Raw genomic sequence first — 13,100 nt, 5'->3', positions numbered from 1 at the left:
CGCTGAGGCTACTGGGAGTCGCGGGAGAGGTGAACTCAAATCTCTCCCTTGGAATTCGCTGAACCCAAATCCGCCTGGTACCGGGTCAGAACCCCGAGCGCCCCCAAATGCCTTCCGAGCTGGGTGTGGGTGGCGTTGTGGTGTCCGCTGAACCGACGGTTCGCGGCTTCTCCTCCCGGCTTCTAGCTCTCCCTCTCCCCTCTGCTCCAGTTCCCTCCGACCCTCCGGGTGCCCGCGAGTTCTCCCTCCATCAGGTGTTTACTGTATCAGGAAGAAAGCCCGAGACAGAACGCCCGTCTCTGGCCAATTTGGTATCTAGGAGAGATTCTACATGGGTCGCCTCTTTTTACAATTAGAGAAGACACTTTAAAAATCACCAGGGTGGGTGGGCAGGCCATTCCCACTCCTCTGGCCCCACGCCCCCACTCCAGCGCCCCAGAGGGCACAGCCCGAGCCCCAGACACCGGGGAGCGCGGGATCCCTCAGCGCCCGGCAGTGCCCACTCTCCGCGCTGCAGCCATGCGGGCGGGCGGGCACCGATGGGGAGAGGAAGGCTGTTCCGGCGGGTTAGGGGAGTCCATGCTTGCGTGCCAGCTCTTCCCAGAAGCCAAGAAGAAACAAATAGCAAATTTAACGATGGGGCAATGGGTCTTTAATGATCAGAATACAGGTTCCATGGAGAGGGCCCCAACTCCTGCCCAGACGGCGGAGGCCTCAGGCTAAAGGCTACCATCCTGCCTTACAAACTGGAGTTGTTGTGAAGCTGTCTCTCTCCGATGTTCCCCGAAGCAGCCAAAGCGCAAAGGGACCCCCACCCTGGGGGCCGGGCTATAGACACCCAGTGTGCTTCCACTCAAACTCGAGGTAAGAGGCCGGCGGCCGCGGGGAGCAGGGCCTGCGGCAACCGCGCTGTCGGATCGCAGCGCCCTCGGGGTTATTAATGGGCCTGGCGGAGCCGCCGTGTCTGCGCCCCAGCCCAGCAGACCTGCCTCGGGGAGACAGCCTCGGCGCCCGCTGGCGAAGCCCGCCCTCCCTGGCCCAGCCGCCCTGGGGAGCAGAGGCGCCCCCAGCCCTGGAGCCTGTGGCACTGGGCCTGATGTTGAGCCAGTGCCCACAGGGGAACGATTCTGGGGGGGGGAGGTGGCCCTTGGGGCTTCTCTGCGCTGGGCCTTGGTCGCAGCCAGTCCTGATGGATCACACAGGGTGTGCCCTCTTCATGCTGAAACAGACAAAAACGCTCAAGGAACTTGTGGCAACGTGAGTCACTGAAGAGTCTTCAATGAAGGAACCTCATCAACCCCAGCATGGAGTGAACCCTGGTTTTGCCACTGGCTTCACAGCTAGCCGAGGGTTGACCTGTTGACTATGTGAGCATCCTCTCTCAGCGAAAGGTTCCAGACAGCTCTGCTTCTCCTTGTTCAGCTACTCCACTCCTCCCCAGAGAGCCCAGGGAATAAGGGGACCATGAGTGCAGCTTCTTGGAGGTGTCCCCGGGCCTCTCAAGTGAAAAACAACAACCTGTTTCTGCAGGTATGATGTGTCCATACCTCTGGACCTCCATCACACAAAGGCCCCCTCTTCCAGCAACACAGACTAATGTAAAACGACCCAGTCCAGCTCTGCTTCTGACCTTAGGGCAGTGGTTCTCAACCTTCCTAATGCCGCGACCCTTTAATACAGTTCCTCATGTTGTGGTGACCCCCAATTTCATTGTTACAAATTGAACATAATTAAAGCATAGTGATTAATCACAAAAACAATATGTAATTATATATGTGTTTTCCGATGGTCTCAGGCGACCCCTGTGAAAGGGTCATTCGAGAACCGCTGCCTTAGGGCCTAGACAGGAAGCATTCTCCTTCTCCACATGTCAACCCTTCCAGAACACATGCACTTCACACACCCTCTCAAGATTCTGACTGTGAAAATAAAAACTTCGAAATAAAGGGGGAATAAAAAGAAAAACAAAAGTTCATAATTACCAAGTGCCAGCTATGTTCCAGGCACCTGCCTATTTTAACCCAAACAATCGCCATATTATCCAACTGTCATGATTCCCATTTTGCAGATGAAGCAATTGAGCAATGTAACTTGACTACGGATCAGAAACTAGAAACTGGTAGAGAAAGATTCACAATCAGGTCTGCCTGACTCCAAAGCCTCCAAAACTAGACTAGTAGAGATTTAGGAAGACTAATGAGAGCCGGGAGAATTTTATATCCAAACTCGTAACTCAATCAATAGAATTATTTCACGGAAATCACTCTTTGGGGGCCACAAAATCGCTAATTGAATTACAGACATTTCTCTCCCTCTTTCCCACACTCTTGAGTTTGGGGATAAAGTAAGAGAATAAATTGGAAAGTGAATAGATAATGCCCATAATTTTGAATTTTAGTATCTAACTTCAGAGATGGACTTTCAGCACCTTAGCAAAGATAGCTTAAAACAAATGACTAAACAAAGGCAATATGTCCATAAAATAAATCACCCCCGGTTTTTTATTAACTGACTGTCCCTTTCTGATTGACTCAATGAAACAAAGGGTGAGAAGCAAAAGTGTTTAGTATTCACTCCCCTAACAATACATAGTAGAGATTCTGTCAAGTCCCAATAGCTCCACAACATGGAACGTCACACCAACTATATCAGTAATAAAATAAGGAGCTAAAGTACTAACTTCAGCCACAACCCGCCACCACCACCACCCCACCACCCCCCGCCAGACAACAAGCACACTCTTAATATTTGTTATACATGATACACTAGTCCTTTCTCTAAGAAATCCTCTAAAGCTCTCTTCAACTTAAGTCTCCAGGGGAGGTTGAAAAACTGAGTAGCATTTTGCAGAGTGAAAGCTGAGGCTCTCCCAATATTCAGAAGGCGACATGCATGCTGGGTCCACGGCAGAGCAGGCAAGGCCAGTCCACTGTAACTAGTCCACCCAACACGAGTCTTTTGAATTTATAAACCACTTTGTGCTTTAGCAAAATATTCTGTCAGAAAAGTTGACCAATTGCAGCAAAATACTGTTATATCCTAATGTTACTGGGGTTTTGGGGTGTGTTTTTTTTTTTTAATATACAAGCTCTGTCATTGAAAACATTTGGCTTCTGACTTATGTCTTGTAGTCCCAAAGCAGCTTAAGGATGTTTAAAACAAGTAACTGACTACCAGGGGTTGACAAATGTGGCACAAGTAGACAAACATTCTAGCAGAGTGTTTTCTAGACAGCAAGCCATGAACATCTACATGAAAAGGTTTGAGGGAGAAGTGAGCTAGATGCCCAAACCACACACACGCACACGCACGCACACACATATATTACACAGCATTCCATGCCAAGCAATCCATAACATAAGCCTATTTGTATTCATAAAGAGGAGGCAAATAAAGGTTCTTACTTTCTCCTAAAGTCAGGGTCAGCTTTCTACAAGTTCATAGTTATTATTCATAACGGGTTTTCTATAACTGTGAGAGATATTATAATATCCTCAAGCAAGATACTCTGAAATGCCATTTTAGTATCAGAAATATAAGAAATCGTGCTCGCTTTTCTATCTTGAATAGGTCTGTGAAGGCCCCTGCGATGGGTTTCTGAGTAAGGGAATGAGGTATTATTAGGTTGCAGACTCCCTCACCTCCTGGCTTCAGCAGGCCAGGCCAAGGAGAGTGAGGAGCAGACTTTCACTCTTCATTTCATAGCCTTTGTATTGTTTGGATGTTTGTACAAGTGCATGTATTACTTTTGTAGTTGAAAATAAATCTATTTTAAGGTTAAGGGGGGCAAAACAGGCCATGGGTGTGTTTGTTTGTTTCAGGTATTTTCATTTGTTGTTCTAGGAAAGGTAAAATATAAAATGTTTCAGGCTCTTTTTTTTTCATGTCTGGAGAGGCCAAAGGCATGTGTGGGTGCAGGCGGAGCTAGGACCCCTGAGAAGCACCAGGCACAGGCAGCCTCCCCCTGCCCTCGCTGATCCTCTGGAAAGGGAACCAAGGAGCAGCTGAAAAGTCTGCCCCGCCTAGGCAGAGGTAACTGCAGGGCTATGAATCCTCCCCAACCACCACTGAGGTTGCTGCCCTCAGTCTTGCAAGCCCAGTCCAGTGGGGCCAGCACCCATTGATCCTTGCTGGATGACTCTGCCCAGGAGTGCCGCCTGCTGGCAAGCCTCTCATGCGCTCTGGGCGTGGTGATGGAGGGAAGTGTCGCTGCATTTTCGGGAGGCTGGCTGTAGGGACAGAGGGCTGGCGGAGCTGGGTAGCTGGTAACCTCCCGCACCAGAGTTCACGTCCAGACAGCACTCTCCCCCAGCCCTCCAGCAGCAACTGGTTATGAGTGAAGTATGCAGTGAGCAGTGAGGCTGCAAGCTGGAGCCTCCTAACCTAGTGGGCATTTTGAAGGCCTCACCCCCTTCCTACTAGCATGGGGCTTTCTTGCAAGGCCACGGAAATCTGGAGACCCTTACTAGGCCGTCCTCTCCTTCCACCCGGCAGGGGTCTCCCAGGCTCCTCAGCAAATCCGGAGGCCCGTGAGTTAGCCCAGCCACGGGGAAAGGGAGCCGATTGTGGCTGGGCCCCAGGGGAAGCCCAGCTGCCACAGAACCTACTGGAGGGCTCTCCCGAGGCGAGTTTAAAGCGCCTGGCCAAGCTCGGAAGCTTGGGTTTTCCAAGCTCAGCCTGGCTGAGGCTGGGCCGGCCAGCTGGACCTGGGGCCAAGAGGGAGAGACAAAATGGGGAGGAAAAGAAAGAGGGAAAGAGGAAATGTGGATTTTATTGGTGTCCCCACACCTGTATTTATAAATTAAATGGGAGCGCCCATGTGTGCGGTGAGAGAATATTGCATGGAGATAAACCGTGCAGCCCTGCCCCTGCGAAGCCGCCATATACAAGGCGGAGATGATGAATAGGAGGCGCGAGAAGAGATCGAAGCGGGTCTGGGCTGGCTCCACTCGCTCCTACAAAACTATAGGGCAATTAATTGTGGCTTGTCCCCTCATCCTTCATCTCCTGGTGGCACATATCGATGGAGATTACTGCTGATGGACCATTTTATCACCTTAAATAAACAGTCGCCACCTCTTCTAACCTCAATCTAATATATGGCTCTATGTTCAGTTTCAGGGCGCGAGATAACGAATGATGTAAAATAACTAAATCATGTGTGTTATGGGGATGGGATTGGACCTGCACACAAAAAGGGAGAAAAGAGAAAAGGAAAATATAAAACACACAAACCCACACACTGATGCACAGCCTCCCGCCTACCAGGGACCAGGTCTGAAGTCCCAGCCACTAGCCGGCCACGGACAGCTGGGACTCAGGTGTGCAGAGTGTGCCTCGTGGCAGGAAAGCTTGCTGGTGGGTGACTGGGCCCGGACGCTTCCTAAACAGGACGTGTGTTTTCCAACTGGGTGGGAAGAGATCGGGGAATGTCAGAAAATACTCTCCTTTACCTCTTACCCTGACTCCCAAACAGACAAAACAGTGTTGGGTGCAGATTTCTTTCTCTCCCCTGGACACTCTCCTCAAACTCTTGGAAAGGGGGGCACTACCAACTGGAAAGCCTTGGGCCTCTGCTGTTCCTGGTGCTGTTCCCTGCATAGCAGGGCTCGCCCACCCCAGGAGGGGATAGAAGGTCCTGATGCAAGAAACTGGGTGGGGTCCTTAGCTCTAGTCTCCCTGTCAGGTTCAGGGGAGGAGCAACTTCCAAAAAAAGGTATGCGAGGTTAATTGGCCCAGACCTTTTGATACAAACACAAATTCCAGGCCCAGCCCGGGGGCTCTTACTACCTTCCAAGAGTAGTGACAGGGTTTCAAGCGAGGCACCAGAACCTGAGAAGAGGCCACTGACACGGAGCCTGCGGAATCAATGGCTTGGGGCAACCCAGCAGCAATGAGGGCAGTAACACAAGAAGAGGAAGAAAGGGTCCCACCCCCCAATTATATCACACATTGCCCCACCGGACTTTCAGGAGATGAAAGAAGAGGCAGCTAGGCATTCAGAGCTTCAGTGGAAAGTGTACTTCAACCACGGAATAAATGGAATACATGGAGTTGGATATCAGCAATATAATGGAACAGCTCACTCGCCTAGCTTGCATGGTTTCTGCTGTTTTTTCATCTTTTTTTGTGGGAAAGAGAGCTAAAAGACCTTTCGCTCTGGCATTTGCTATAGATGCGAATCAAGTTTCAAGGTGAGACTACTGTTACTGATTCACAGGCTTTACTGGGTTGCTGATCCCAGGCAAAAAAGTTACTCTTCTGTAGGGAACAGAGAAGTGAGGGGGTCCCTTTCTTTGCCTTGTAAGAAAAAGAGAAAAATTACTCAATGCAAAGTAACAAAATGAAGCACTGCTGAGTGGTCTCTTCACGGGGTTCTTTTAGAAAATAGCAAAAGACGGAAAGGAAAACTGGGGATCTCTCTACGTCATAAATTAATAGGTGTTTCCCTTTGGCCTGCCTCTCACTTCCCCCACCCCCGCACCCACCCAAATACAACCTGGGAAGGGTGAGAGCTCTGGTTTTCACCCTCTTTCAAGTAACAAATATACCAACTTCCCCTGCCTAGGGAAAGTTTCCCAGCCTTTGCATTTCTGATTTTTGAGCCCCTAGTTAGATTAAACTCAATCACTTCCCACTTCACCTTTGTAAAACACATCCTCTGGTTTAAAATGAATGCCTCCGCTTGCCTCCCATTACACAGAGCTACCTCCGCTATTTTCTTTCTCAACTGCCCTTTAATTAGGGAGCAACATGAAGTGTAACTCTAATAGGACGATCTGACTTCCTTTCCCCTCCGTCTTTCTTATGCACTTTGCATATTAAAGCAATCCATTAGACTCAAAAGGATATACCAAAAGACTAACACAATAGAAATAATTTAAATAAGTCATACTTCCTTTCCTGCAACCAGAGGGAAAAAGTTGCCTAGGCAATAAAGTGATTCAAAGAACCATATATTAATTAGGAATCTAACCCAATTCTTTCTCTGGTGAGAATATAGTGAATCTCAAGACGGCCTTGTAAACAGTATAGGAAGCTCAACACACAGCCAGGGCGGTGGGGCACGCTGCTGGTGTCTTTTCCGGCACTGTTTTCATTCAGAAGAGAAACTGCAGGCAGGATGAAGCACTATCAGTCCACACTTACACTTAGCAGTAAGGAATGCCTTTCCCAAAGAATAATCTTTTTATTTCACATTTTAAAAAATGCTTTGTAAACAACACATGCAAATCCAGTAGGAGAGAAGTGTTTTTAAAAACCCATTAAGACAATACAGTTTTTACATATTTTCTGCAACTCTGAAATGCAAGCATCTTCTTAACTGCAGAACAAATCCGAGTGGAAACCGTCCTTTTAAACCAGCACTTTACCTTCAGATTCTACAACGGAAAAAAAGTAAGTACAACTGCTCTCTTTGTTAGTAATAATTATCTCCATTAGAACAACTACCTCCCACCATTATGAAAAGATTAATACAACTTAACCACTAGGCTCATGCCTCACGCTTTTTCATCGAAGTAATGACTCTGGGAGCCCTTCAAATAATTATAAGCTGGAGGTATTTTGTTTTACAACGAATTAAAAAGGTCACGGGATGGTAGCCATTCTGCAAGAAGGGACTTATTAAAAACAGAATAACAACAAATGTTTATGATCCTCACACAGAAGCTAGATGAAGGAGCGAAAGGAAGAAAATGGTAAGTGCTGATCTTTCAAATCCTGTATTGCTTTCAACCTGACTCTGAACCTGATTTAATGTTCTCCCCAGAGGTCTCTGGAGGTGTATTTAGTACTTAACGCGTTAGGTGTAAACATAGCACAACTTTCGAAGTTACCAAAAAGGATCGGAGACAAAGCAATACACATTCGTGGTCTTCACTGGGAGTCTTGCTTCAAAACCTCAAAATGGAACCACACTTGTGACGAGCGTTTGAAATTATGAACATAGGAACCGAAGCTGGACGAGACCTGAAGTTTAACTAAGTATTTACTATTTACTTGGGGGACAAGGAGAGTAAGCTTCTTAAACTAAATTACTGTCGCCCCATTTTTACAAATAGCCAAGCCATCAAACGTGGCTACGGACTGCGAACGTTTGAAGGGGTCAAGGATGCAAGGAGAATGTGGGACCCGCAGGGAACAACTCTATCCTGAAGACGGAAAATTTCTCACGAAGCAGCTGGCATTTACTTTCTAAATAAATGGTAGACCTAAGAGTAATGCCTGCCTGCTGGAGAAACTGACCCAGAATTATCCAAAACTCCTAGTCCCGCGAGGCCAGGCCAGGCAGCAGCGCCCGGCCGTTCCCCTTGAGTCCTGGACAACCCTGCAGCCCGAAACGAACGGACAGTTAACCCCAGAAGTAGGGTAGAGAGGAGAAGCAAGCCCTGGAATCCACGCTCCCCAGGAACTCTGCGTCCCTATCTTGTCCCCCTCCCCACCCCACCCCCAGGGCCAGGCCAGCCGGTTCTCGGGACTCCCCGTCGCGCGCTGCCTGGAGCCGGCCGTCCCCGGGCACCGTCCCGCGGGAGGGCGGAGGTCTGAAAGCCCGGGCCGGCAGGCGACTCGAGTCCTACAGCCTCGGGGCTGCGGAGCAGAGGATGAGCGGAGGGGAAGAGGTTACCCCGAGGTGCCAGCCGGGAGCCCCACGCGTTCTCCTTCCTTCTCTAACGCCAGAAAACCTTTGCCACTGTGCTCTGGGAGGTGCGGGCCCGCTGCCGGGACCAGTCCACCACCCGGGGTCCCTCTCGTCCGGGTCGACCCGCCTCCCCGACGGGCGCCCTCCCTGGACGGCGCCAGCGCCACAGGAGAGAGCGCGCGGGCTGCGGCTACGTACGGTTGTTGGGGTCGCTGGTGTGCTGGTTGAGCGGGATGATCTCCATGCGCTGCTGGCCGTACAGGTAATAGTCCAGCTCCTCCGCGCTGCAGCGGAAGCGCGGGGCGCCCCGGCCGTCCCCGCCGCCGCCGCACTTGGAGGGCCCCGGGCCCGAGGCGGCGCCCAGGCACAGGTCCTTGGGGGGCAGCGGCTCCGCGGCGACGGCGGCGGCCAGGGGGGCGAACACGGGCAGCTGCGCCACGGGCAGGGCCGAGAGACCCGCCAGCGCGGCGGCGGCGGCGGCGGCGGCGCAGGAGGCGGCGGAGGAGGCCGAGGTGGAGGAGGAAGCCGGGGTGGAGGCAGCGGAGGAGAGCGAGGCGGGCCGCGGGCGCAGGCTGTCCGGCGGAGGCTCCGCGCGCTCAGGGGGCGGCGGCGGCGGCTGGAGAGGCTGCGGCGCGCCCAGGGGCCCCGCGGCCCCGCCGCCCTTGAGCGGGCCCCCGCCGCCGCCGTGCGGGAACAGTTGCTGCCAGTGCTGCAGATAGGCTGGGTCCACTTTGAGGAAGGCCGAGCCGCCGGGGTCTCCGGGCTTCAGCATGTCCGACGCCTCACGCTGGGGGCAGAGGGCAGAGAGGAGGGTGCGTGTGAGCCGGGCCCCGGGCCTGGCGCGAGAGGGGCGGGCGGGACAGCCGCCGAGACCCTGGAGCGGGAGCCGCAGCCCTTGGCTTGGCCAGGAGCAGCGCGCTCCGGCGGCTCCTTCCTCCCAACTCCGCTGGGGCGCAAAGTTTACTCTGAAGCTGCCGCGCCGCGCGGTGGGAGCTGTGTCCACGCTGCCTGGCCTCGCAGCCAGAGGCGCCGAGCTCCCACCCTGCGCTGTCGAAGCCCGGAGCGCAGGCGCTTCCCCGCGGAACTCGGCTGCAGGACGCAGCCCCCACCCTCGGCCGACCCTGGCCGGAGTGGCGCAGCGCCCGAGCCGCGTGGGCCCCCGGCGCTAGGAGGCGGGTCAGCCGCGCCCTCCGCCCCCCCCCCCCCCGGACCTCCACCCTCCTATCCCAGGGGCCCCAGACACTCAGCCCCAGAGGAGCCTCGTCTTACCTGAAAACTCGGAGCCGCCGGCGGCGGGTGCGTGGGCGCGTGTCTCGGGACCCGTGCGAGAGCGTGTGCACCCCGGGGGCGCTACATGCCCTCGGCAGCGCGGAAGGAGAGACCTGAGATCCGGCCGCGAGCACGGGCTACGGAGGCCCGCGGAGGGCGCGGGAGCGCGAGCGGACCCGGGCGTGGGGCAGAGTCGCGGTGGGTTGTTGCGCTCGGCCGCTGCGTCCGGGCTCCTTGGCTCCGCGCTCTGGCAGCCTCCTGGCTGGACACGTGGGTTTTACGACAGCACAAAATACAAGCGTGTGTGTGTGTGTGTGTGTGTGTGTGTGTGTGTGTGTGTGTGTGAGAGAGAGAGAGAGAGAGAGAGAGAGAGAGAGAGAGAGAGAGGAGAGGGAGAGATGGGGTGGCAGGGGGGAGGGGTGGGATGGGGGGAAGAGGCGGGAGGCAGGCCAGAAGAACGAAGGGGAGGGAAGAAGGAAGTTCTAACTCGGCTGGATCCACAAACTGCCCGTGCGCCTTCCCCGCACTAATACCTCCTCCGCTGTCCCACCCCCGACTTTTTTTTTTTTTTTTGCGTGACGTCTCCCGCGCGCCTGTTGTCTCTTTCTGCCCATGATAGATCTTTTCTAGGTACCGGCTCTCTGCCCTGATGGAGAAAACAGTGGGCATGCGGAGACCGGAACGCACCTCCGCACACGCGCGGGAGTCCACGTCCGGGAGGCGGGTCCGGCCGGGCAAGTGAACCAGTTCCCGGGACGGGGTTTGAGCTTTTGCCGGGCCCCGTTTGCAGAGGAGTACAGCCTCGACCAGCCCGCTGCGCGACTTCTCACACAAGCCCGGAGGGTGGGGGGTGGGGGCAGGAGGGGGAGTTGGGGGCGGGACGGGGCGCGCGCCGGAATGAGCCTCAGTCCCCAGCGGAGGAGGCAGGCTTTATAGAGCTGGGATACGAGAGACCGTGGGTCTCTAAAGGGCGGCCGGTCCTGCAGGGCTGGCCGCTGGCCTAGAAGGCGGCTGAATGGATGGAGCCCCACGTGCCCAGCGCTCAGCCCACTCACGCTCTCGAGCTGTCTTCCTGGGGGTCTCGCTCCTCCTCCTTGCTGGATCTGAGGCAAGTATCCAGAGCTATGTCTATTACAACTGCTCCCGGACAGGCGAGGCTTGTCCTCCTTTGGGTGCCACGGATGGCGGGGGTGGGGGGTGGGGTGGTCAGGTATAGATCTCTAGTCCCAAAACCTAGGGGGCGGAGGGGCAGCGTGGAAGCACAGCCCCAACCCGCCACCCTGTCCACCCAGCGCCTTGGGCCACGCCCGCCCATCCCTGTGCACACACACACACACACACACACGCCCAGCTCTTCCAGGCCGTCGCAGCACTCGGTGGGCGAGGGCAGGGTGTGTGAAACTGGCCCGCTCGTGCGCTTTCCCTCGCTGGAGTTCTGTACACACCTCAGAGAAATGACATTTGTCTTTGTCCAAACACACCAACTTGTCTAACACCCGCCACTCTAAGCAATTACTAGTCACACTTTCCTGCCTTCTGCTTGTCTCTTTTTGTCTGCCTACACTCGCGTCGTCTGAGCCTGGGAAACGCGTTGTTTAGACTTTGTCCGGGTCTCACGCAAGATGCCTCGATGCCGGTTGGAACAGGGTGGGACCGAAAATGTTTTGACTGGCGTCGTAGTGACAAGGCCATCAGTCATCCCTGGAGAGAGTGATGGTTCCCACGTGTCAGGCAGGCCCCGCGAGGGAAAGCCCACGGTGCTGTGGACACAGAGGCGCACCAGGCGGGCCCCACGGGCTGTGAACAACTTCATCGGAAGGAGAGGATGAAGGTCCAGGCCCGTTTCCATGGATCTGCTCGCAGAACCGCCGCGCAGTGGCTGTTGGGCCACGAGGGCAGGGGCAAGCCCTCTTTCTCACACTCTCCCGGCTCACTGCTGAGAAAGGAACACACTCTTCTGTTCTCCGGGACAGGCTCCGGGACAGGCTCCGGGACAGGCGGGAGCCCCGGGGTGGGCTTAGACTCCGGGCAGCCCCGCCGCCTAACTGTTTCTGCCCAAGCCGGCTGTGTACAAGCGCTCGCCCCCAGGACTGTCCACCCCCAAACACACTTGAAAAGCTCGGGACTTTGAGAAACTAGTGACAGCAACTGCTTCCGAGGCCTCATGCCGCCCACGCTGTGGGAAGCCCCGCGGTCCTTCGGAATAAATTTACGGGTCGGTTCGTGAGCGCTTCCCACGTGCCGGGCGCGGGTAGGCGCTTCAAGTGCGTGTATCTGCCCAGCCACGGGGAGGAGGCGCTATCATTCACCCCAACACGGCAGCGGGGGGCACCGAGGCTCAGAAAGGTTAGGTAGCTTCCCTCAGTCACCCCACTAATGAGCGATGGAGGCGGACTCAAACCCCGGTCCGGGAGGCGCCAAGTACGTTTTCCTGCTCACCCTCGCCAAGCCTCCACCCTCGCCGTCCGGACAGACGCCAGAGGGGTCTGGAGGCACCTTGGGGGAGGTTTGGCTCCCCTTTTGGCTGGAGAAGAGGCTGTAGCGGGGCCTCCTTTGCCCACTATGCCTGTGTGTGGTGTTCCAGAACCGCCAGGTCCAGGACCCCCGTGGCCCCTGGCAGAAGCGGGTCTCGCGGAGACCGGAGGCCTTAGGGAGCCCGTGTGCAGGAGGTGGGCCAAAGTTCTACCGGGCGCTCAGAAGGCCGGAATCCGGGGCGCACGAACAAGGAAGCTGTGGAGGGGGTGTAGCGGGGATCCGAGCATCCTCGGCGCCTTTCCAGTAGCCCCTGCTCCCACTGTGACTCCAAGAGGCAGCGGGGTTTGGCGGGGACGGGGTTCTGCGCTCTCTTCCCCCACCCCGCCCCGCACGGCCGCGATCTGCCCAGGACGCAGCCCACTCACCCCGCCGATCCCGGGCTGGCTTGGTCACCGCCGCCCTGGCAGCCTCAGGAGTTCTTAGGAAGTGAGCCCACGGACCATCAGAACATGCACCCCTCAAATCTGCTCGCCTCTTCTTTAGAGTGAGACCGCGGAAACAAATCACTTCGACCACTCAGAAAGCGATCAAACCTTTATAAAAATCCATCGCTCCCCAATCGATGAGTGAATATTTGCTGGGAATTTGTTCCAGAGGAATAAGTAAGGAGCGTGAGTGTATTAAATGCAAACGGGGGGACACGGTGGTGTTTTTC

At 54.9% G+C, this 13,100-nt stretch overlaps 1 protein-coding gene across 1 annotated transcript in view; it reads right to left on the bottom strand.

Moving 5' to 3' along the window:
- The window catches only part of PRDM6 (PR/SET domain 6), a gene marked incomplete at its 5' end in the record, with an annotated part of 99,609 nt that extends 90,196 nt beyond the window's left edge, over positions 1-9,413 (bottom strand). Inside the window, one exon of the mRNA XM_081090344.1 lies at positions 8,840-9,413. Within this exon, the coding sequence (XP_080946470.1) occupies positions 8,840-9,413 (574 nt within the window). The remainder of the gene's footprint in view (positions 1-8,839) is intronic.
- Positions 9,414-13,100: the final 3,687 nt, after the last annotated feature.

The sequence above is a fragment of the Myotis nattereri genome, assembly GCF_964212035.1.
Source record: "Myotis nattereri genome assembly, chromosome: 4".
Classification (NCBI taxonomy): domain Eukaryota; kingdom Metazoa; phylum Chordata; class Mammalia; order Chiroptera; family Vespertilionidae; genus Myotis; species Myotis nattereri.
Note: the sequence above shows the minus strand (reverse complement) of the source record. Positions and strands in the feature narration are given on the sequence as shown.